Source organism: Cynara cardunculus (genome assembly GCF_001531365.2).
Source record: "Cynara cardunculus var. scolymus isolate 2C chromosome LG 15, CcrdV1, whole genome shotgun sequence".
NCBI lineage: Eukaryota > Viridiplantae > Streptophyta > Magnoliopsida > Asterales > Asteraceae > Cynara > Cynara cardunculus.
Genome location: NC_037542.1, coordinates 20808245 through 20834946, shown reverse-complemented (window position 1 = coordinate 20834946; position 26702 = coordinate 20808245). Strand labels below are relative to the sequence as shown.

The 26702-nt window shown below is 33.0% G+C and overlaps 4 protein-coding genes across 4 annotated transcripts; 2 read left to right on the top strand and 2 right to left on the bottom strand.

Moving 5' to 3' along the window:
* Nucleotides 1–801: 801 nt before the first annotated feature.
* Nucleotides 802–2175, bottom strand: LOC112528359 (delta(12) fatty acid desaturase DES8.11-like). Its single transcript, XM_025139375.1, has one exon. The coding sequence runs from the start codon at nt 2142–2144 to the stop codon at nt 1002–1004; it is 1143 nt and encodes a 380-aa protein (XP_024995143.1). The 5' UTR covers nt 2145–2175; the 3' UTR covers nt 802–1001.
* An 8530-nt stretch (nt 2176–10705) lies between these two features.
* LOC112528364 (delta(12) fatty acid desaturase DES8.11-like) lies at nt 10706–12148 on the top strand. The gene is made up of 2 exons (XM_025139381.1): nt 10706–10742; nt 10831–12148. The coding sequence occupies exon 2, from the start codon at nt 10840–10842 to the stop codon at nt 11980–11982; it is 1143 nt and encodes a 380-aa protein (XP_024995149.1). The 5' UTR covers nt 10706–10742; nt 10831–10839; the 3' UTR covers nt 11983–12148.
* Nucleotides 12149–16546: 4398 nt separating this feature from the next.
* On the top strand, nt 16547–17993 carry LOC112528805 (extensin-3-like). Its single transcript, XM_025139891.1, has 3 exons — nt 16547–16567; nt 16654–16738; nt 16822–17993. The coding sequence occupies exons 1-3, from the start codon at nt 16547–16549 to the stop codon at nt 17940–17942; spliced, it is 1227 nt and encodes a 408-aa protein (XP_024995659.1). The 3' UTR covers nt 17943–17993.
* A 4929-nt stretch (nt 17994–22922) lies between these two features.
* LOC112528666 lies at nt 22923–24186 on the bottom strand. Its single transcript, XM_025139688.1, has 4 exons — nt 24020–24186; nt 23893–23944; nt 23556–23623; nt 22923–23393 (listed from the first exon to the last, which is right to left on the bottom strand). Exons 1-4 carry the CDS (start codon nt 24155–24157, stop codon nt 22923–22925), a joined length of 729 nt encoding a protein of 242 aa, XP_024995456.1. The 5' UTR covers nt 24158–24186.
* Nucleotides 24187–26702: the final 2516 nt, after the last annotated feature.

Here is a 26702-nt window from a genome sequence, read left to right as displayed (position 1 = left end):
CTTGAAAAAAGGAGAAAAAAAATAAAACATTTTCTTGTTTTGAGAAGAGGCCACATCATTACATGTGGTTTCTTCTTTAATATATATATAGATTTGTGCAAACAAATGAACACATTGTGAGCGCCAAAGAATGCACCATGACTAAAATGAACTTACATTTTGTGAGCACAATATGAAAATCAAATAACATACAGATACAATTAAACTAACCGAAGACATTGTGAACACCAAGTAACACAACAAACCTAAAACTAAAATTTGTGAGCATATGAAATATTCAAAGACTCCGACTCGTAATCACATTGTAAAAATATGAAATATTCAAAAAAAAAATTGATTCTAAGACGCATTATTACAATGTGAATACATAATAAATTTAACACCAAACTACAACAATTCAAAATTTTCACCTTGTAAACACCTTATTCGTTAAGCAAAATTAGACTTTTTCACCTTATTAAACACCTTGTTCTATTGTAAAGATATGAATCATTATATATTCAACCAAATTAATATCAAAATATTGTTTTTACACATAATATTATAAGCAAAGCTAGAAATGAAATACGTGCAATAACTTAGATAAATAAAATCACATGTTATTTTAGGAATTGAGGTTTAAGGAAAGAATAAATAATTAAGTAAATAAATAAATAAAATATTTTAAAGAGTTAGTGAAAAAATTAAATTACTAGAATACCCTTACATAATAAATAAATAAATAAAATCTATTATATATATTAAATGAATGGTTTAAAGTGGATGGCATAAATATCACACACATTCAAAATTTGTAACACATAAAGAAAAAATACGTTTGGAATTTCCATATTTTGTAACAAACTTTGTGCTTTTCTTCATTCGTGCGGTTTAAACCATCTCACATAACATTTATTTTACAAACAACAATGAAGGATCAGAAAACACATTAATTCGAGGAATGGTTTGGTGCAGTAAATCCTATCGATCCTTTTGCTAGGTCTCTCATCATCATCATTTCTCTACTTGTAGAACCAGTAAATACCCTTTTTCTCACCATTAACCTCCTCTGGTTCGATAAAGATGCAGTCTTTTGTCTCTCTCCAAACCGCCTCTAGAATGGGGGTATCATCGTATTTGTAGTAATCACCCAAGATCGGCATCACCGCCAGCCTTGCCTCGAAAGTATGGTAATGTGGGATGGTTGGGAACAGATGGTGTACGGCATGAGTTCGGGTTACATCATGGAAAGCATGGTTCAAGAATCCAAAGTTTCTGTCCACAGTGGCTAAAGCACCTCTAAGCCAGTCCCATTCAGTCGAATCGTAGTGAGGGATGGAAGGGTGAGTGTGATGTAGATATGTCAATAGGATGAAGAATCCACTCATAAAAAGGATGGGCATTCCGTAGAAGTTGATCACCCATTCTGTGCCCTTTATYAACGCAAGACGGTATACCCCGTACAAWGTGCCAAATACTCCAAGATCCGTGAGAAAGATCTGAAAGCGCTCGCTATCGTTGAAGATAGGACTATATGGGTAAAAGTGGCTCGTGATTCCCTTCTCGTACTTCCTTCCATAAAGATTGAACACGAAGTACAAGGGAAATCCAAGAACGATCTTGAACACAAATACTACAAAAGAGCCGAGTGGGTTGTTTAGAATTTCAGAGTACAATTTATCAGACTTGCGTTTGGGGATCCAAACCTCATCGTATTCGATGGAGTTGGTGTTAGCATGGTGGGTGCGGTGGCTGTATTTGAATCCAAAGTAGGGAGTGAGAATCAAGGAGTGGACGATGAAACCAACAGTGTCATCGAGCCATTGRTACTCGCTGAARCCATGATGGCCGCACTCGTGACCGATAACCCACAAACCCATAAGATAAGCTCCTTGGAAGAACCAATAAAGGGGCCATGCTACGTATGTAAGGGGTTTAGGGAGCACCGGAATGATAGTAGCAGCGAGATAGTATAAGACAGTGACGATAATAATATCACGGAAAAGGGCTGCAAAGGAGCGTACAAGAGATCGTTTGAAACAGTGTGGTGGAACTGCTTTCTTGAGATCACTAAGCTCGAATGGAGGCTTAGAGACAGGAACACGTTTGAAGGCGTGGGGTTTATCGGAGGCTGCAGCAACGTTCATTCGTCCACCGGCCCCCATGGTTTGGAGGTTCAAATAGAGATATAGTTATGAATTTGAAAGGGAGAGATAGGTTTTGGGTGGTGAATATAAGATGAGGTATGTTGGTTATTTATAGTGTTGGAGTTCAACCTGGGCTGCTGATATGGATTTAGATATGCAGCACTCAAAAATATTACAAGTAGTATATCTGAATGAGAGTAAGTAAAAGCATGTGACAATTATTAAAGTGTAGCAGTTAGAATTAAGACGACAGTCAATATTGGTATACTGTCCTGCTAATAACAGTACGATGTTCGGTAGGAATTAGGAAATATGATTTTAAATATTTAATTGTAATAAATAAGTAAAAAGGTATTTTAGGTTCATATATTAAACTTTATGTTAAATCAAATAGTGTTTTATGTAAACAAAAGAACAAATGTAAATTGCATACATCTATGCTGGTGCTGACTGCTGACTGCTGACTGCTGACTGCTGACTGATAATTTAAAACAGAAATACTATATACCATCCAATATTGCATTTAAATATAAAACAATAAATGATCAAACCCTCATGTAGGATTAAACTAAATTAATAACATTGTTTTATATTTTTTTAATATATAATGTTAATTAGAAAGAAAAAATATTAATTACACCATTTTGTACCATTAAGTCATGCGGTTATCATCTTGTTATATAATAAAATACGCAATTTAATTTTACACCAAAAGTTAAACAAACTAACTGACTAATTTTAATTTTTGTTCAAATAAATAAAAGACGACATAATTAAATAAAAAGTTTGTATGATAATTTTAGAAAAAAATTATATGAAAATGAAATCAACTTTAACTAAAACACTTCTATTTTAAGGAACGGATTTTGAAAATTATTATTTAAGGGTCCGGAGTAAAGTTTGCATTTATTTAATAATATGATTGAATTTTTTATTTTTATTTTATTAACCTGGATATCCAACCCGTTATACGAGCCGACTAATCCCAAAGCGACCACCTGCTTTGCAGATGGCCCGGAGTCACAGTATTCGTGGCCACAAAGGGATTTTTATTTCTTCTTGGATTTGAACCTGAGACCTCCTTCTATTTTGACATATGGAACCAAGCTCAAACCAATCATGCACCATCCTTGTGGTTTAATCTGATTGAATTGTTGACATAATATATGAAAATTGTGTAAAAATGTTTACAAATTAAATTATGTACTTTACTTGTGTTACTTATAACTATTATATGATATATAAAATCATAAAATAACTGTTGGGGACAACTTATCTAGTTATGTCATGTCCAATCCTAATCATACTAAATATAAGACAAACACTTGTTATGTGATATATGTCTAGTCCTACCCTCTTATGTTGTCCAGTTTTTGTGTTATACAATCATGTCTACATACCAAACGCTATACAAATTAATAACCACAAACTTTACTCCAAACTTTTAAATGAGGATTTCAAAGGTTCGTTTCTCAAAATAAAAAAACAGATCAAAATTGATTTCATTTTCATATAATTTTTCCCATAATTCTATAAGCATAAAATAAATAAAAGAGAGCCGAAAATAAGCATCGCGACACAGGCCTTATGCCACCCACCGTGACCGCACCATGTTTTAGAGACGTAATAAATTCTGATACACAAACCATGGTGGACCACACAATCCATACAAATAAATAAATAATGACCATCTATAACATTAACAACCTCCTTTTTAACTCATCCAATTAAAAAATTATATAAAAATTCATAATAATAATTTCTACAAGTCACTTTACTTTTTACTTATAAGAACCTTACATCAGAGATGCTTTAAGCAAAACAATAAAATTAGTACTAAAAACTTACAAAAACTAATTACTTTTCTCTAAATGATTTACAATAATAGATACAAACAAAAACAAGGTAGTTTATTCAAGCATCTTAAACATGCCAGTAGGTCACAATTTTTTAATTGATATTATTTCTTCCAAAATTATCATATGACTTTTTATTGTTTAATTAAAAAAAACCTCATAACTAATTACTTCATTAATTAAATTGAGGTGTGTAACATAAATAATATTATATTTTAATATGAATTTCAAATAAAAGAAGGTTAAAATTGATGAGAAGATAAAAAAGAAAGGTTAAAAGATGGTTCATATGTGAATCATTTTACTTAAAGATGCATATGTAAACCCATATGAATAATTTGTAATCTTGATTCTCTTTTTCAAATTTTTACAATGATTCACATACAAATATCTTCTTAAATAATAATATAATGATTATTCAAATAATATAAAAATTAAGAACAAAATTGGTTAATATTAATATAATGTTTATTTATAAACTTAAAAATATGTAATTATTATTAATAGAAAGTTATTTAAATAGAATCACCTGTATAATATGTTATTTAATTAATATTGTTTTTTATTAGAATTTAATAAAATTATATATTTAATGGATGATGGATGGCATTTTAGAAATTATTTAGTAAGTGTTAATTTGTCTGTTAGTTGGTCACAAAAGGCCAAAAACGTGGTTGTTTGGCAGGGGATATGAATTTGACGATTAAAGTCAGGAGAATGGTCAAGTATGACGCTGTAACTATTGTCTAAATAGTTCAAACACTTTCCTAGCAATCCCTCCCAATTCAAATAAACCCTACATTTATTAATTTACATTTTTATCCATCATTTTTGTTATTTTTAACCGTATATTTTAGAACTAGTTTAAGTGTACCGACTAGTAGTCATCGTAGGTGAACCTTCATGACCACAAGACTTTTGGGAAGGTCTAGATACGAATTCAGGCTAAATGAGATTTTCCATTATATCCTCTGAGTCTTAACCAGTATGCCACAACCTCTGTGGTTAAATGATTGTTTCTATTGCAATATATGTAATCTTTCGATAATGATTAGTGACAAATATTCAAACTTTTTTATTATTTATTTGATATTTTTCTACGTCATCAGGATTACTGGAAGATGTTTAAGTTTTTTTTTATTTAATATTTCTCTACATTTGTCAGTGATTAATAAAAGATTATTAATGGATGCTTAAAAAATTTATTTTTTATTTGATATTTTCTACACCCATCGGTGATTACTGATTAGCGAAAGATTACTGGTGGATATTACACTACTACACAAATGCAAATATAACCCAGTGCTCGGAAAAAATCGGGTGCTATATAAAAACAACAGTTTTCCTACCTGGTTAGAATATAGACGGGTTCTATTTCTATTTATAAATCTATTTAGTATAACTATTTCTCTAGTAGTGTTAAAATATCTATAATTTTTTATTTGGTAAGTTTCCATACACAGTTGATCGATAATTCATTGTTAATCACCAAACATTTAACAACAGATGATTTAAATTTTTAGTTTTCCTTTTTCTTAGACCATGTTTTCTAGTATTTAATAAGTTTCCATACACAATTGGTCGATAATTCAGTGTGAATCATCAAATGTTTACCAACCGATGATTTAAATTTTAGTATTCGTGTTTCTTAAACCATGTTTTTCTAGTAGCTCGATGATTCGTCTATAAGCGTGTACTATGCTGACATATATGAAAGCCATCGATACAAATTTTTAAAAACAAAAAGGGTCAACATTGTTGAAAATCTGCTATTTAATAGCATTGTTTATTTAAATTACTTCTCTCTAACATTTGTTTTTGATCTATTTTCAGATAATTGTACACATCGTTTCTTTAAACAACCGCTTTCATTGCGTTTTTTAATTTATTTTTTGCAAGTCGTGGCGAAAACATCTCTACCGTTTTGAATTAATGTTGATTAAAGGCAATGTATGCATATTTCTTACCACATTAGACCCTTGTATGTGTCGAATTTGTTGGCTAATTAGTTTGTTTTAGTTTTGTTGTGTAATGAATAATAATGAAAATTAGAACATAAATTTGTTGAAACTTGTTAATAATTAACATTAGTTATATTAATGTCTTACAGAAAATTTCATGGGTTAGTCCGGTTATACCTTAAACGCATCGGTCGTGCGGACTTTTCGAAAAATATCGGTCTGAAAACTTGTTTTCTCTATCAGAATCGTCTTTGTTAGTGTTAGAAAGGGCTATTGTGTAGTTCCGTGGCAATCAAACATGATTTGAGCGGGTTTTGATGACTAGCATGACGCACGTTCGTTCGTTTCGACCCGAGCTGAGCTTTGACAATTTCTAGCAGAAGAAAAACATATTTCTTTCGAGTTTTTTTTTTCTGGTGCAAAACTTTGCATTAACATTGCGAATTGCTCACGCAACATTTCTTTGTAATCCGACAATAATAACAAATCTATAACAACAATGCTCTTAAAGAAATTCATAACTTATTCGATCAATCATACAAGAGTGTTTGGTCATGACTTAATGATATAATAAATGGTTTATTTAGTAAGCTTCTACAGGTAAACTTTACGTAAAAAATTAAGTATTTTTTTTTATATAATACCCTTCCCAATTAAAAAACCATTTCAAACAAAAACCATCCCAATTTACAAATACATATTAACAGACAATTTATTTTTAAATCCTATCATTTGATAAAAAAAAATGTTAAAATTTTTATTTTGAAATCAGTTATCACAGATTTTGTAACATTCTCTAATTATGGTTGTTATTTGATTTAATTCATTTGTCGATAATCAAAGATGGTTAAAATATAAGGAAATTGTAATGGGGATCCTTTGTCCCACATGTACAAGTAGTGATCCTAAAAAACATTATTTTTCTCGAAAACAATACGTACAGCGGCACATGGAAACAAAAACGCAGTAGGTTATTGGACCACACCCATATTATAAATACAACTTAATCATTAAAACCTCAAATGGAATTTTTTTTTTTTTTTTTTTTTTGAAATAGGCACACAATTTAGCCGATGCACGGGCAAGGGTGGGCACGACGTGCAGGAACGGGCATGCGGCGTGCGGGAACGGGCTTCCCGTGTCCGGGAAACGGGCACGACGTGCGGGGAACGGGCGACGTTCTCGTGATCGAGGCACGACGTGGGGGCTTGCGTGCTGAGCATCACGCATTTAGCTAACCTTTTCGTGCCACACTCCATGTCTTACACGGCCACGAAGTGGGGGGAGCCAGACCCCATGGTTCCCCTGGAAAATTATTTCCATAATATTAATTAATGTCGGATTCATCACTCCTTTTATTCACCACGTGTTCAATAGCTTTTATGTATTGGTTGTTATACGTACATAAATGTATAGATAATGAATACCAATTATCTTCATAAAGATTCAAATTACATTAATTCGCAATAGAGAATATATTAAATGTTCATGCAAAACTAAGTAACGTTTTCGTAACCATTTATTCAGATGATATGCACATGTGTATATAAGTAATTGAAATTGTTTCTTGGTTTTTATGTATATCGGAAAAACTGCTTACAAACTAGTTTTATGTACATGTACATACCGTCCAGATGAACAGTTACCATAGTGTTGCTCAACTTTTCATTTTTTTTACTGTTTTCCCTTTAATCTGACCCTACATATACATGCATATATACATATAATCTGACCAACAGGATTCTTTGTTTGCTGTAGATTTCATTAAGATATTTATTATTGAATGGAGGAGAAAAAGGTAATTTGCACAAAGGTGGAAACTACATTTTTAGCATTTAATGAGATGATATAATTTATTATTTGCTTGATTTTAGGGATCATAATCAATAATGATTAAATCAAATTGTAAGAAAATTGACTTTCAACGACGCGCCTTTAGGTAGCGTTTGTATGCAGACATAATTGGACAGGACTGAACAGGACTGAACTGGACAGGACAGGACAAGACAAGAGGATAGGACTGGACGGGACATGACTGAACATAACAAGAGTATTTCTGGTGTTTTGTATGACTAGGAGTGGACGGAACGGAACTAGACAAGCTACCCTCAAAAGTTATTTGATGATTTTAAATATTATATGATAACTATAATTAACACAAATAAAATAAATAATTAAAGAATAAATATTTGTACATAATTTTTCTATTTGGATCAAATTTGAATGAAATATTTGGTATAATTGATGGTAGTAGCGGTGGCGGAGGTGGTTTTGGTTATGGTGGAGGTCGTGGTGGCCGACGGTAGTCGTGGAGGTCGTGGAGGAGGTTGTTGCAGTAGAGGAGGAGTTGAAGGTGGTGAACGGCGGTAGTGGTGGTGGCCAATGGACGGTGGTGGTCGGTGGTCGACTATGGTAGAGGTGGCAATGGACTTGGTGGACGATGGTTGTGGAGGCGGTGGAGGATGTTGTTGTAGAGGAAGAGGTGGAGGTGGTCGCCGGTGACCGCCGGTAGTGGCGGAGGCGGTCGAAACTAGTGGATGACCATTAAAACAAATATCATATTAAGGTTATATATCAAACTAGGGTAGATTAATAATATTTTAGTTTCGGTCTCATTCTTGTCCCATCTTGTTCCACCTATTTTGGTGGAACAAGAAAAAACTTTTTTTGTCTCATACTGTCCCACCTTGTCCCAGTTCTTGTCCCTGTCTCATGTCGAGCCAAACGTGGGACAGTGAGTTCTTGTTCTGTCCCATGCTGCACCAAACATGGGACAGTAGGTTTTGTCCCGTTCTGTCATGTCCCGTCCCATGTACCAAACGCAGCCTTAGTGACGAAAAGTTTCATCCACAAGATATTGTGATGACATGTTGTTTCTATAAATTATTTGTGAAGATAAATGTATTTTTAGCGACGAAAAAAATCGTTGGTAAAACTCCTATTTCTTGTGGTGGAATGGTTAATCAATGTGACGAAATTACATTTTAATTTCTTTTTGTATGATTTTTTCGCCCATATTCTTGTATGAACAAAGTAAATATCTTTGTCAATACGAATACCAAAATAATATGAATACTGTCATGTTCTCCTATGAACAAGATGAACGTCTTTAAGAATACGAATACAAAGATAATATGAACAATACCAAAATTTAAGGGATGAAGAGTCTAGACATTAAATCGTTGATGAAATCAATTACTATTCAATAGAATAATTACCGGATGCTAAATAATTAGATTTTATTTTTATTTTTTAAAAAAATTGCTTTGTTCATATATCTACGAATCTCATACATCATACTATTAGTTATTATATAAATGTCAAGATAAATATAATCCATTGATTTTCAAGATGAATGGCTATAATTAATTCACAAAGTTAACACCATATATTGGGTTAATAAATTGCTTCTACATATATATATATAATTTGGAATGTGTTTTTCTTAGGATGGGATGTAGTTACAACTTTAATATATTTTTACTCTTTTGCTATTCTATAAAACGAATGATTCGTGTGAGAATAAGAATTAAGGTAAGAAACGTGATAAAATATCTGAACTTTTGATCACTTTTAGTCTCACCCCACCTTATGAATTACACTTATCAATGGAATTGATAAAGTATATCTCGATGTACCATGTTCGTATTTATATAATTATAGATATTAAATTATGTATATGCATAATGAAATTAGGTTTCACAGAAGAACTTTGCATAAAGGGCCAAAAGATGGTAGTTTGGCAGACAAACCTCAAAGACGACCTTTGACTCATATTCGTTATATAAAAATTCATTTTTAAGCTTTAAAAACTTGATATTATCAAGTTTTAGAGGGCCCAATGACACGTGATTACATGGCTAACCAAAAGTGTGTTTAACTAATAATCTTGACCTTTAAGACTGGATTAATATAACTAATCATATTTTATAAGTTTTTACTCATCAAAACTAAAATCAAAAACATATTCTTTTGCTTACTTTTTGTATATGATATTCATCAAAAATAATTCATAAACGTTCATCTTCGTTGTTCATACTGAATTTGGACACTGGAGACACGTGTTACAATGATGGGTTCATGAATCTCATCAAAAATTTATGAATTGGTCCATAAAAAAATATCCTTTTAATTTAATAAAAATAACCTTATTTCACCATTAATTTTATTTCAAATAGGATTCTTATCTCACCATTTTAATATACCCTATATACGATAAACGAGGTGGTGTTATATTTCAGTTTGCCACAATGTAACAAAATGGTGTTAGTTGAGTCAGCAATCTTGACAAATTAAAGCCCCCATTCTAAAATATACTCTAATTATCACTCGTGCTGATTCTTTGTTGACCATTCCATTTATTATTTTGAGGAGAAAAAATGCTTTTACATAAAAATATGTTTTAGATGTGTTGTAAATGCATACATTTTTAAACCAAAAGAGTGGTGTCTGATTGATTTAAGTTTGACTTCAAAGATCAAAAGTACCTGGAAGTCCCAGATTCAAATCTAAGTAGGAATAAAAATCCTCTTGTGGCTACGGAGGTTTAAATAAAGTAAATCCGGGCTATCTGCAAAGCAGGTAGTCGTCTTGGGATTAGTCAGCTCGCATAACAGGTTGGATATCTAGGTTAATAAAAAAAATCATACATTTTCGTGTTCAATTTATGAATATTTAAAAAGCAAAAAAACAAAACAGTAGCAGCTGACGAAGTTGAAACTTCAACTATAAAAAGGCAACATAGTTGCTTCAATCTGAGGACAGTTTCAGTAGCACAACCTCAAAACTTGATCTCAAAGGTAAGTGATATATGTTTGGTCTTCATATCCAAATTATAGTCATATATGCAAAGTGTTTTATGAATATAATATCATCTTTGGCATGCAGGTTCAAACCATGGGGGCCGGTGGACGAATGAATGTTGCTGCAGGCTCCGATAAACCCCACGCCTTCAAACGTGTTCCTGTCTCTAAGCCTCCATTCGAGCTTAGTGATCTCAAGAAAGCAGTTCCACCACACTGTTTCAAACGATCTCTTGTACGCTCCTTTGCAGCCCTTTTCCGTGATATTATTATCGTCAGTGTCTTATACTATCTCGCTGCTACTATCATTCCGGTACTCCCTAAACCCCTTACATACGTAGCATGGCCCCTTTATTGGTTCTTCCAAGGAGCTTATCTTATGGGTTTGTGGGTTATCGGTCACGAGTGCGGCCATCATGGTTTCAGCGAGTACCAATGGCTCGATGACACTGTTGGTTTCATCGTCCACTCCTTGATTCTCACTCCCTACTTTGGATTCAAATACAGCCACCGCACCCACCATGCTAACACCAACTCCATCGAATACGATGAGGTTTGGATCCCCAAACGCAAGTCTGATAAATTGTACTCGGAAATTCTGAACAACCCACTCGGCTCCTTTGTAGTATTTGTGTTCAAGATCGTTCTTGGATTTCCCTTGTACTTCGTCTTCAATCTCTATGGAAGGAAATACGAGAAGGGAATCACGAGCCACTTTTACCCATATAGTCCTATCTTCAACGATAGCGAGCGCTTTCAGATCTTTCTCACGGATCTTGGAGTATTTGGCACTTTGTACGGGGTATACCGTCTTGCGTTRATAAAGGGCACAGAATGGGTGATCAACTTCTACGGAATGCCCATCCTTTTTATGAGTGGRTTYTTCATCYTATTGACATATCTACAYCACACTCACCCTTCCATCCCTCACTACGATTCCACTGAATGGGACTGGCTTAGAGGTGCTTTAGCCACTGTGGACAGAAACTTTGGATTCTTGAACCATGCTTTCCATGATGTAACCCGAACTCACGCCGTACACCATCTGTTCCCAACCATCCCACATTACCATACTTTCGAGGCAAGGCTGGCCGTGATGCCGATCTTGGGTGATTACTACAAATACGACGATACCCCCATTCTAGAGGCGGTTTGGCGAGAAACAAAAGACTGCATCTTTATCGAACCAGAAGAGGTTAACGGAGAGAAAAAGGGTATCTACTGGTTTTATAAATAGAGAAATCATAATATAGTGAAAGAATTGGATTAATTACATATATCCTGGGGATTGATCAAATACTTGTGTTTTGTCCTTGGTTTCGCTTTGTATAATAAATGCTATCAGCTGATGTTTTTGTACGTACCTCAAGCTGCTTAAATTATCAGATTTCTTTACCCTTGCCTTTTCTTGTTGTTGCTACGTCCCTAATTTCACTCAAGATTCATGGTTTAGATTCTTGAATTAATTAACAAGGGTACACGCATTATATAATGAATAATGCGATCGAGATGGTTAATATATAAATAATACAGTATTAACAAGTGTTTGAAGAAGATTTGGCAACCAACTGTTTGGGCGACGAGCTATCTAATTTGCGGTCATCGTAACAACATTGTGTGTTTAGGAAAAAGTCATACAACATTGTGTTGTCTTTCTTCATGAGGTCTGTTCGGTGGTTTCTTTGCTCGCTTTTGCCTCTGGTCTACCTTTGCGCCTTTCGATTTTGTGGGGTTCCTTACTTTCTACCTTGTTTTGCAATGTTTGGTCTTTTTTTTAGGTGCTCGACTGTTGTATTTAGCCTTTTTCCGGTCTTTTCTTAACTGTATTTCAAAGTTGTTTTATATCTGCTCTAGAGGTGCAAATGATACGAGATAATTCACGAGCTACTCGAGATCGACTCGGTCAAAATTCGGTGAAAACTCGACTCGAATAGGCTCGGCTCGAACTCAACTCGACATAGTAACGAGCCGAGTCGAGTCAAGCTACCTAATACTCCACTCGAAAAGCTCGTGAGATACTCCATTATTTTATATATAATTAGTTTTAAAATATAATCAGTTTTTATGATAAAAATTGTAAAATATAAATAATAAAAATGTCTTATGCTTTTTAGATATTTAAACGAAGTTATGCATTTTTTAATTATAAAAATTAATCAATTATTTTTTATTAAAATCACAATTTAAAAAAGACAAAGAAAAACTATAAAAAATATTAGTGAAATTGTCCCACGTTGAAAAAAAAATGGTAAAGGAAGAAAGAAAATATGTTATAAAAAATAGAGGGGTGAATGAAATTTCAACGTGTGAGCTTAATTCGAGTTCAAGTTCAATATTGATTTGAGTTGGAGTTTGAGCTTAAGAAATAGTTATCGAGTTTAAGTCGAACTTTGATTTTTACTACTCGAAAGTTTTCAAGTCGAGTTTGAGCTTGGAAATTGGGTTTTGAGTTCGAGTCGAATATAGTGATACTCGAGCTTGACTCACATCATTTACATCCCTAATTTGTTGTATATTGTTTTGCATTTTTAATAATATGCTTCATTTCAAAAAAAAAAAAAATTCAACGTGATCATGACTCCAAAACCTTTTCTCCTTGCTCCAAGACAAATAGTCGATTGAGATACCTGCTCCACCATTCTTTAAATAACATATATTTTCATTTAATTAAAAGTTTGTGGCTTTTCAAATATATGCCTAAGAGTCATTAATATAGAAAAGAATAAAATGCATTAAATACCAATTTATTTTTATAAAAAAAATGTAATAATGTTGTACTTTCAATTTTTTTTATTACAATAATATATTTTTTATTTAAACATTGTACTTTAAAAAATTAACCTATAATAGCATTGGATAATCTTTTGACTTAAATTTATCGAGTATACAAATTACCAGGTTTTCATGTCATATCTTTGTCACATGGGATGTCCACATATAAAATTTTGTTGACATGACATTTCATATTACAACATTATACTTTGAAAAAAAATTGATTTTACATATAATTTAATCAAATCTATTAAATGAATTACAAAATTTCTAAATTGTTCACTAACTATTCTAATATTAAGAAATTAGTAAAATACAATTTATCTCGCTGATATTTTAAAAAAAATATGTACTTTTTGGGAGAAAAAAATAAGAATTGTTACATTTTTTTACCAAAAAAATATTTATCTTTTAAATAATATATATTATACTTGTTTAAAACAATTTACTTGACACGTATCTTAGATTAATTAGATATTTGAATTATTCATTAATATAACAATATTATAAAAACTTGTAGAGCATAATTTATCTGGCTAACATTTAAAAAAAACTTTAAAAGACATGTATTATTTTTTGAACAAGATAAAATAAGAAGTATTATTTTTTTACAAACAAAATAGTTATCTGAAAAATAATATATCATATTTATTTTAAAAAATATTTTACTCTAGAATATTTAATTATTTACATAAAATTTAATAAGAAAAAAGTTCAAAAAAAGGTTGAAATGTTTTTTTTTTTAATTTTAGCAATGAAAATGATGTATTATCCACATCATCTTATTTAAGCCAAGGAAACAAAAAAAAAACAAGGGGTTATCCGGTTTAAAATGTAACAGATTGTTCATTGCTATAATGGGTAGATTGTTCAAAGTACGATAATCTAATAAAAAATATTTTGAAAGTGCATTGTTGTAATAAGGAAAAACGAAAATACTATATACCGTAGTAAGAAAAATTATGAAAGTAAATTGTTATTTCATGCATTTAACCCTTTAGAAAAAAACTATTTTAGCTATATATGGTTAAGAAATTTGTTTATTTTTTGAAACGTATTTTTAAACAATACATTAAAATGTAAATATTTAAATAAACTTTTTTTTCAAATTATAGATTTTAAACATTAATTAGGACGTTTAGAAATTGACGGCATCCTATAAACTCAATTTTGTTGTAATGTTTTTTGAGTTACGGCACTAGTTTTCTTCTAATAAATCGAGTAGTATTTAGCTATTAGATGCAGTTTGAGAGCAGGGTTTGATTAGCCCGGCCTCGTATAATAAGCTCCTGCAGAATGCTACAATTATAATTAGGGTTGAGGTATTGGGTACGTACCATTTGCTAACACAATCTACAGTTTTTGTACATGTTGTCCTGTATATGAACATACAGAAACATGGGTTTATTCCCGTACAAATGCAAGCTACAAAAGCTCCTAATCATTCAAGACTTTACTCAAAAATTGCTTTAATTTGCAAAAGACATCTAAAGATCTTCCAGAGATTAATTGGTTGGAATTAATTAGGAACCCAAAAGCATCCAGCAAATGTCGATTACATGATCAGCTGGAATCATCTTTTTTTTTTTATGCTTTCATAGAAGTTGCTCAAATTACAAACCAAAAAGCATGCATCAACCAAAAGTTGAGCAAGAAGCCCGGAATCACAGGTTCCAAACACTTGATTCATTCATGTTCTTAAAAGTCTGTGGGGTTGGCAAAAAGTTGATTAAGGTTGGATCTCATACTTTTTTATTAATTACCCCAAGTTAGTCGTCTCGTATAGCAGGTTGGATATTCAGGTTAAAAGAAAATGGTTTTTAGAAATTGAAAATAATGTGAAATTAATGATGAGAAGATGTCTTGCTTGTAACAAAAGGCCAGATTCGATGAGATCTAATGGTGGATATCCAAACCTCACAACGTCTAAAGCTACTTTAATTAATTAATCGACATTCATCATCAACCATGTTGACCTTCATACCCCAAATCTCACCTCAATGCTAATGGCCAACCTCTAAACCAACTTTAATTCATAACTGCTTTTTATGGTTGGTACGATTTTCGATATTGTTATTTGTTATCATTTAGAAACGACGGTTCAAAGTAGTATTTTTCCATGTTTACTGATCAGGGTTTCATTCCACCCTATGTATACAAATTATCATTTAGTTGACTTCACCCGACCTTAAGCCATTTGGTTAACGTCGTCATATAATGTGAAAGTTTCGAGTTCATTAATTAATTTAGGTTATTAATATTTGTTGTGTGTCTTAATAATCTTTCTATAAAGAAAACTTTGTCCATGGCCAACTTTTGAGTAGCTTTTGTTCATTGTCATTGCTTTCTACAAAAAGAAAAATTCGTTTTAGATCAACCGTCTAAGCTCCAATCAACCTACACTTTTTCTAAAGCTCTCCAATAAAAAATATTAAACCCATAAATATTATAAATTTAGAAAATACAAATCTTTTAATTATTATTTTTAAATACATAATTTCAAAATGCACATTTAATGATTTTTAGTTCAAAAATATTTATTTAATAATTGATAGTTCGAAAAAAGTAATTTCAAATTTTATTGAATTATGTCATTTTGGTACGCAAATTCTGAAGTTAAATATATAGTCACGTTTGATTTTGTTTAGGTGAGTATGCAGGTTGGGCTATATAAATCCCGGCATCAAACCCAAGTAAAATTAGACCCCAACAAAATCTTATGGACTCTGCTTATAAACCAAAATTTAACATGATGATAGATTAGATGTCCTGTTAAAAGTTATTTAGAAATATTCAATATTTATGTTTTTTTTTTAATAAAAACGAATTAAAGGTGCAATATTATATTATATTAAATTGTGCTTCTATTTCCATACGTAGAATCCAGATTCTATATATAATTATAGGGTATGCCTTTTAAATATTCGGGTGGCCTCCATGCACTAATAAAATGCCACATTTTGATTCTTTATTTTCCACCCTCCCCATAATCAATAACCATCTTTTCGAGGGTTCTCCATCTCCACAGTATGGTTCCAGATCAAATGGAGGTAGATTTTTCTCTTCAATTTTAGTTAATTACATTGAATTTGATCAAGGTTTTAAATCCCATATGATATATACTTAATGAATGCAGAAACCTCGAGTCACTGAGATCCAGGTTCGAATAGACTGTAACGGATGCGTTCAGAAGATCAAAAAAGCTTTGCATGGCATCAATGGTGAGTAACTTGATGGTCTTGACCTCATCGGTACTTTATCGATCTCGTTCTTCTGTTGATGATCGTTTTGATTATGTTTTCAGGCATATACGATATCTATATTGACATCCCTCAACAGAAACTAACCATAATTGGATGGGCTGACCCTGAAAAGATAGTCAAGGCGATCAAGAAAACAAGGAAAGCTGCAACCATTTGTTCTGATACAGAAAAAGCACCACCAACAGAACCACCGTCGGAAGGTGGAGCACCACCTCCTGATCCTTCAAACCCACCTCCAGAAGAAACAGTTCCGCCAGAAGAACTAGTTGAACCACCAAAAGAACCAGAAAAACCACTTGAAGAAGCAACATCGGAACCACCACAGGCACCGGTAACGGCAACAGAACCACCCACACCGGCGCAAGAACCACCATCTACAGACTCTCCGCCACGACAACAACCACCACAACCTTCCGGATCAAAAGAACCTGAAGATGTTCACGTCGTGCATCACTACCCTTCAGACCACAGCTATAGATACGGTCATGATCGAGTGTTCTATAATGCGTCCGTGGAACATTACTCGAGTACTACACCTAGTCCACGATATAAGCATCATGAGCCACAACAACCCATCCATGTGAACCACAGCTACAACACATACAAACCTACACCCTATGTCACTGAACATAAATACATCCGTCCACCACCGCAATACACACATTACAGCCGACCCGAACCACCACAAGAGTACACACATTACAGCAAACCAGAACCACCATCGCACCCCAGGCATTACAGCAGACACGCGCCACCACAAGAGTACACACATTACAGCAAGCCAGAACCACCACCGCACCCTACCCATTACAGCAGAAACGAGCCATCACAACAATACACACATTACAACCGACCAGAACCACCACCGCAGCACACACGTTACACCAGACCCGAACCCTCACAACAGTACACACATTACAACAGACCAGAGCCACCACCGCTATACACACATTACAGCAGACCCGAGCCACCACCACAGTACACACAGTACAACAGACCAGAACCACCACAACCATATACAAATTACGGCCGGCCAGAGCCACCACCACATTATACTCACTACAGTGGTGAGTATCACCACAGCAGCAGCAGCAGCAGCGGGAATGGTAATATTACCTCAATTTTCAGTGACGAAAATCCAAATGCATGTACAATTGTTTAGAAAGAATGGGGCGGACGTCCGTGAGAAAACGACATTTTTAGTTTTTGGCGCCGGTCAGATAGTTAATGGGGGAATAAAGAATTGATTAATTAACGGCATTCAGATAACATTATCAATCTCCATACAAGCATGTGCTGACGATGATGGGGAAGAATAAGATTCTTAGCTTGTAAGTGCAGGAAGAATCTATGCTTCATTCTGTGGATGAGAGGGGTAGCTTCTACAATTCATTATTGTGAATAAATATATATACATGTTTATTTTATTATTGCTAATTAATTCATTCGAGATTAATTACCAAACACTTACCCAATAAACGTTTACTGAGTAATTTTTCCTTACCCGATGAATATGATAAGGATCAAAAATCTTATTCTTACCTACTAAGAGCGAAGGCAAGGACCCAGAGTTTATCCGATAAGTGAGGGTGACGATTCTTACCACGGTAAGTGCTTATCGAATAAATTGTTGCGTATGATACCGTTTTAGTGGACTAAAATCTTACCTGGTAAGTAAGTGATAGTGTTGACTTTACTGGTAAACGGTTACCCGAGTAAACGTTTGGTAAACGGCCCTCAAGACTAACTAAGGTAACAGTTTAACGGGTAGTGGATGGTCCAACTAACCCGATCGCAGGTCATGACTTATGGTCCTGAAATAAATCTACATGCACCCACGAACATATATATATATATATATATATATATATATTGAGAGAGAGAGAGAGAAAGAGAGATATCAGGATTTAAGCCCTAGCTGATTTTTTGTCTTTATCCACCACGGCTCACACTACCTCTTGTGGGTAAGATTCTTAGTTTGTAAAATGACACACTAAGATTATTGATAAAAATCATCTTTAACCGGGGAATGTCTTACCCAATAAGAGGCAGTAAGCGTTTAATAAATAGCCTCTTATAAATTGATATTTGATAAGTATATTAAAAGATATATTCGAAACGTTAAAAACATCTTCTTGGGTGTTGCATCCAGACTCTTTTGGTCGATCGATTCTCAAATCTTCGGCAAAGCGAGCTTTTCCTTGTCCTTTAATAAAAAGGTTGTCTGAATGAAAAAAGCTAAAAAAAACTATGACTCATTGAAAAAGCTTAATTGTTAATTATGTAAACCAAACTAGACTAAATATAAAAGATGCACACGAAACCCACTTCATTTACCTATTAATCCAAATTCATATTTTTTTTAGTTGTGAAAAGTTTTTGCCAAATGAAAGGTATTGAAAAGTTCTCAATAAATGGGCTTAATGGAGATGTTTACAAATTGTTTGGTCTATAAATAAATGGGCTTAATGGCCCGACATCTTAAAAGTTGCCATATACATAACCCCGTTTGCAAAAACATATATCTTAATTTATATTTATTAAACGTTAAATATGTGCAAAAATACCTTGTCCCGGCCATCTCTCTCTCCTTTCCGTGTTCATAGTATAATAATAATAATAATAATAATAATAATAATAATAATAATAATAATAAAATAGCATATTTAATTATAAGTATACTATTCTATTAATTTATGCTTGTGAAGGTACATTGGAGATTTCATAAGGACAGGATACTACGTGGGAGCTGAGTTGGATATGAAGACCAAATATTCCCAATTGTTCGTATAGAGGAATTCTGGGGATGGAATTCTTTTAATGAACTCAAGTTCTAGTTTGAGTTAGGGGCGGCAAAAAATGACCCAACCCATTAATCAAACCCGAACTTAACCCAAAATTAGCAAGTTGGTTTGAGATTTTCAACTCATTTAAATAAATGGATCAACCCGTCTAACCCGTTTAAATAAATGGGTTGAATTTTGTGACATGTTTTCAACCTACTTAAAATATTATATTAATTTTTTATTTTGTTTCTTCTTAAATAAATTGGCTCAAGTTTCAGTGTCACAACTCACGAGTTAAACAACGCTTCGATTTTCAATCGTTCATACAATATCAGTAATACAGTATCATGAGTCTCGCATCTTCATATCTTCATCTTTTTCAGTCGATTTTATCAATCTTCGCCCCTTCTTTTGAGTTCTACCTTCTCCAATCAAAGATTTCGGTTGGTTTCGGTTTTCGATTTGAGGTTGAGGCGTTGAGGCTTGAGCGATAGCAAAGTCATTTACCATTGTGGAGCTAAAATAAAGGATCTTTCGACTTTCGTTTGTGTTTTGTTGATAGAATCAAACAGTTCCTAACTTGTAATTTAATTTATACATAGTACAAATGGAATCGCATCTTGAGGCGCTATGTATAACAATCATGACAGAGAAGATAGAAGATCAAGAAGAAAGTAATACCGAGAGTGAAATTGGGGTTGATGAAAGTGGAAGTCGAGTTACTTAAAATTTAAAAAAAAATTCAACTTATTTTGAACAATATATTTGTTGTGGTTGTGTTTTATTCAAACTTTGAACAATTTGATTGTATTTGTGGTTGTGTTATGTTTTATTCAAAAAAGTTAAATAGTTTAGTTTTTTTTTATTTAAAATTTTAAAATTAAATGGGTCAACCCAGGTTCAACCCATTTATTTCACAGGTTGGGTTAAGAAAATCATAAACATGTCAACCCGTTGTCAACCCATTTAAGTAACAGGTTGGGTTGGGTTGAAAAATCTCAACCCATTTAATTAAATGGGTTGGGTTGGGTTGAGATTTTCAACATGTTTAATAAATGGGCTGAACCCGAACCCAACCTAACCTGACCCATTGCCACCCCTAGTTTGAGTATTTTAATGATGTTGAAGGGTGAACTTCAAGTGTGACTCTATTTGCAAGGACTATAGTGTAAATATTGGGTTAAAATGGATGGGTCTTCATTTCTTCCCTCTTTTGATGAGCTTGAAAATCTAGTTTTTGTGTGTGTGTGTGTGTTTCAAGAGCAGTTTGGAGGTGTAGCTTGTGCCCTTGTTTGAGGGGTTTATTAATGGTTTAATTGGAGGTCCTTTGAGGGTTTTAACATGTCTTTTAGTAAATCCAAATTCAGGTGTTCGTGTAGTGTGATTCTAGATTAAGAGTGTACGTCTACGCTCAGACTTCAAGTGAGCTCCTCTTCTTATTTTTGATAAACATATACTCATCAAATTATATTGGAATTGTTATTAATGGAATTCACATAGTGTGCATCATATACATGGAAAAAAAAGATTATTTACATAGTGTGAGTTCTTGGTGTGGGCATGTATTATGATGTTTTGATTTATGGGAAGTGTCTACCCGAATGGAGCACATGAATTCGTTTCATGTAGTTCACTTATAGAGCAAGTGTGAGCCCAATTGACTAGTCACAAGCGTGCATGACAATTAGTATGTTCAACCGTTGCAACGAGTATGGTGTTTTATATTTTAAGTGTGTACACTGGTATATTCAACTATGATTTATAATGAAATATTTCAGCGTGTATCCATGTGTCAGAGAGAATTCACTATAACCCTCGTTTCTATAAAACTGAAAACATTTTTCAGGTAGATACCATATTGAAAGCTCTTGAAAGGGTAAGGGAAAAAGGTGAAACGGGTGGTGTGAAGAATGTGAGCATTATCTAAATAGTTAGATATATGCTTTAGATTTCAATTTAGATTATGAAATGAATTCCAGCAGTCGTGTTTGTTTTTCGCTACAAACCTTGAGATGAATCTAGGATTGTAGACTACGCCATGGCTAGTTTGCCGATTGAGCATTTGTGTTCATGCTATAGCTATCATGAGTTTGTAGTTGTCACAAATTGTGTTGAAGACAAGTAATCGATCTCACAAGAAAAAAGGGAACTTAGTTTCAAGCATAATAAGAAATTGAAAACATCCCTTTAGTAAACCTAATTTTGATAGGTCAAAGTATGCCTAAAACCAAACTACAACTTCGTATCCAGGCGAAGGTTTTTCTCAAGCATCATTTTGTTTTTTAATCCCACTGAAACTTATTACCATATTACTCCTTCATCTCCTAACTGTTGGGAACAGTCTTTGTCATAATAGAATTCGACACAAACAACATGCTTAGTTTTATAGATTATATATGTTCTTAATTATCTATGCATTCATATATATTTTCAACTACCCTTAATTACCAATTTTTATCATTACGGTAACAAATTCATGCATGTGAAAGTAATTAAATATATGCAAAAGTTCGTAAAAGTGACTTAAAGATAGTTGAAGGTAGAATATAATTTGAAAAAAAACTAAGTTGGATCAAAAAATCAACTAATTCAATACTCAAAAAAAATTCACCATTCTCACCAAGTCGCCATACCCCTCATTCTCACACTGTAAGATCTCACATCGGTGGGAGAGGGGAACCTTATAATCGACCGGATATTTCCTCTATCAATCACGTTTTAAAATTGAAAGTCTATGTAATAATAAAACGGTCAGTATTTGATATGGTTGTCCTGTTATGTTAGAGACAATCCCTCAAAACCACTACATATTGATTAAATTGATATTAAAAATATATCTAGAACCAGCCCTTCAACTATTCCATAATCGTTTCCAACTGCCAATTTCAACTACTCCATAACTCACACCATCTATTCCTCCCCCTTTTTTTCACTATAGTCCTCTTTCTCTCACTAAAAATGGGTATGGTAAGTGAGGCTAGGAGTGTTTGGGATTGCTTATTTGAAATAATTTATGTTTTTCTACAAAAACACTTATTAATTTATTATAAGTCAGAAGGGTTTAACATCTTCAAAAACTCCTTATTACCGGTTTGGCATCAGTATAAATTGTTTATCCAAACACTCGAAACTGCTTATTACTGGTATCTCATCAGAATAAGTCAATAAATTATTTTTATACCCAGAAAATATACCAGGTCATAACTGGTCACATTTTTCCTGATCCAATTAATAATTTTTATTAGAGCACTTGGCCTCGTTTTCAAGATTCACTGGTAGAAAATTCTAACCAATAACTTGATCAAGAAAAATAAATGAGCCTTAAAACCTTTCCAAATTTGCAAACTAGAAACGAGTCAAATCTGCGATCCAAAGGATTTGAGTTTGATCGATGACCTATTCGATCTACATTCGAACACCGGAGAATCACATTTCACGTTCATCTGTTGTTGTTGAGTCTCGTATTTGAATCTTTTCTTCAACCACGATCTCGAGCTCTTAGGTTCGTTAGATCTCCAAACCGGAAAATGAGGGTACCCTTGAGTCGCATAATCATCCGGTTCAAAAACCGGCATTTCTTTGTCAAAAACTTTGACATTTGCGTTCGCCTTCAAACACTTTTCGATCACTCTTGCCTCGGCCATCAATCTAGCTTTAACTTCTTTCACTCTTGCCGATATCTTTTTGGACCTTGACCTATTCGAAGGAGACGACCCCTTCACATTGTTTCTCATTTGTGGTGTTTTAACGCACTCGCTGCAGAGATTGTTCCATCTTCTCACATCAAACTCCGATCGTTTTGTATCGTCCGAAAGGCATGCATATGCCTGTAACAGTCATTTAGAATATCAAGTGGCCGTTGGCCTGCCAATCTCCGAGGAGATCAATGGTTCAAATCTCATTAAAGGAACATATATATACACATATCTCAAAATTATAAGATTGTAATGTATGTGCAGTTTCAGTAAAGGGTTGCAGGTAAACCAGACCTCTGAAATGAGTTTGAAAGCAAATTCCGCTTTGGGGTGCTTGTTCTTGTCAGGATGGAGTAGTAAGGCTGCAGATTAACCATTGTATTCAGATTGTAAAAATAGATTCAGATTTAATAAAAACCCGCACATAATGCATCGGATCTCATCAGAAATTACTAATTAGGGGTTAAAACTTAAAACCCATCACTAGTTAACAAGAAAACATAAATTGCTTCCTAAAACTTGTGTAATTAGGGTTTATTTTGGTATTCATGGATGGTAAATTCAAGGAGATACAGTCTATTTACAGAGTATTCATTTTGATCCCATAAGAAAGAAAGAAAGAAGAACCCACCATATTTATGATACTTTTTTCTGATTATATCAACACCCACATTGTCTTCAACCTGTCCAAGGAAGATCCAATCAAACTAAATTTTTAAATTGCAGAAAAACAGGAGAAATTGGACAAGAAGACTTACTTGAAGAAGAATGTACCAGTCGATGAAAGGGTTGGAATCGAAGGTGTTATGATGGGCACATGATGAAATGGCATGGTTTGATATGTCGCAGATCTCTTTGATCAAACGGGATTTCGAATCTGATTCAGATTGTAGCATCGGATTTGTAGATAATCGAAGGGTGATGTGTTTTCAGTTTCGGTTTTGGTTTTGGTTCTTGAGAGTGTTTGATTGAATGAAAGAAGGTGGGTGGAGCAGTTAAGAAAAAAGAGGGCAGTCCTTTCGGGGATTTTGAATCAAGTTTTGAAATCAAGTTTTAATTATTATTTATAATATAAATTATATTGGTTATAAAAATTAGATGAGATATTTAAAAACCAGTACATCAAATCAAATTTTATTAACTTATTTGTTTCATAATTTATTTGTTTTACATAATATGAATATTTTAAGTGTGTTTGTGAAACGAAAAATACATATAAGAAAGTTTCACATTATAAATCGAGAACATATGAAACATATATATATTAAAATATTATACTTGGATATAAAAATATGTAAACAAAACCTTAAGATGAAAATTCTCACGAATTTTATAAATTTTAAAGTTTTTAAATAATTAAGTCAATAAAGGAATTATATAAAAACTATTTGTAAAGAACTGAAAATGTTAAAATGATCAGATTATTTTACCATAAAAACAGACATTGTAAAGCATAATCTCTTTGCTGATAATTTATCAGTATTTGTCAAATTTTTGTTATAAACATAACTTTCAACTGTGTTTTATTGGGTTGAAAAAGTAATGGTCTTAATATGGATGAGACATCTGCAAATGTCAACTTGATCTAGTTTTTTTTTATGCACTTAGAACATATATAGTGCTACGAGCGTCTTTAATGGATGGGTCTTGAAACCGTTACATTACAATATCCACTTAGAAAAAAATAAAATTTTCGTAGTGATGACTAATGTATGCTCGCATCATTTGGAATAGAGTAATAGTACTTGATCTAAAAAAACATGGAGCAACTCCATCTAATAACTTTTAATTGAGATTTGAAATATACAAAGGGATCGTTTACCAAACACTTGCTTAGGTAAGAGTTTACCATGTTACATTACCTTACCAAATGAATGTGGCATGAACCAAGAATCTTACCTCGTAAGAGCGAGACAAGGAACAAGAGTATTACCCGGTAAGTGAAGGCGACAACTCTTACCACGGTAAGAGCTTATCGGGTAAATTATTGCATATGGTAGTGTTTTTGTAGACTAAAATCTTACCCGATAAGTAAGTAATAGTGTTAAATTTTACCAGTAAGCACTTATTGAGTAAGCTTTTGGTAAATAGCCCATAAGTTGCACAAAAAGTGGTTTTTGTATCAATCTGAAGTCAGAAATGGTTTTATAAGATTAAAGAGGTCCGTTGAGCGCCTCATGGCTATGTGTAATAGATTTGAACAGTTCCCCGAATCGACTTCCATATCATAATTGCGGTAGTGAATGACAAAAAATAGATAGATGGGAGATAGAAAACTAGAAGAGAAGTAAACTAATTATATGATATAAATCTCACTTTGAGATTCACTAATTATTTGATTGTTGGCGTCTTGGCGGGTCTCTTTGTATGTGCTCGATTAGCTACGGCACCGGGTGCATTTCCTCCCGAAAAGGAATCTATTGATTCTCTTCCAATTGGTTGTCCGGAAAGAGGAGGATCCAATGATTGCTCGTTCTGTTATATTTTTGTGAGACAAAAAAAATGTAGAATGTGACACGGTTCCCCTGCTGGTTTTTTTGTGGCCCACAAAGTCGTTTTAATAGATTACTAATTTTTAATTATAAATCTTTGATCAAATCATGATTGGTGATAGAAAGTTTATAAAATGTATAAGAAGTATAAATTTGAATTGACAAAAAAAATGATATAACACAGTCATGAACATGTTAATGACTCGAGTGGTAGGAGCCATTTTTTTTAATTATCAAATATGGGTGTTTAAGGGCATATTTGATTTTTCAAAATTACCACTTAATACATTTTAAGTCTGATTCATTCAGACGTTTGGGTATTAAAAGCGTTTGTTTTATTTTTAAAATAAGAGCTTAAAAGCTCTAAATGTATTCTGAAATTTTAAGTGGTAAACGTACCCCTTAATACCTCTTAATCCTAATCCGCCCTCTATCAAATGGTTCGTATTTTGGGGGTTGAAAGAAATTTGTTAGCAAAAACTTTTATACTTTTATTAAAAAAAAACTATTTATCGTTTATATTTTTGCACTAGTTTGACCAATTCATATTTAAGACTTCATACGTAAAAACAAACAATATTACTGATCCATACTTCAGACTTCAGGAATACCTCTTATAAATCAGACTTTAGACTTCAACACCTCTTAAAAAAAACAAATGCCACATAAGCCAGATTGCACACATCTTAACTAATAAGAAGGCCCTAAAGAAAAGACAACAAAATTCTCAACAACCTTACAAGACTCGAGACGGTGAATTCTGAGAAGGATCTCCAAAGACTACAACTTCATTGTAAATTGATTTATATCAATAAAAATGGGTTCCACCTCTATTTAAATAGTATAAATAAATAAACTTAAATCATATTTTCTTTATTTTTATATAATTATTTTCATAGATATTTTAATAAATAAAGTAATTTTAAAATTATCTATACTATCTTATAAA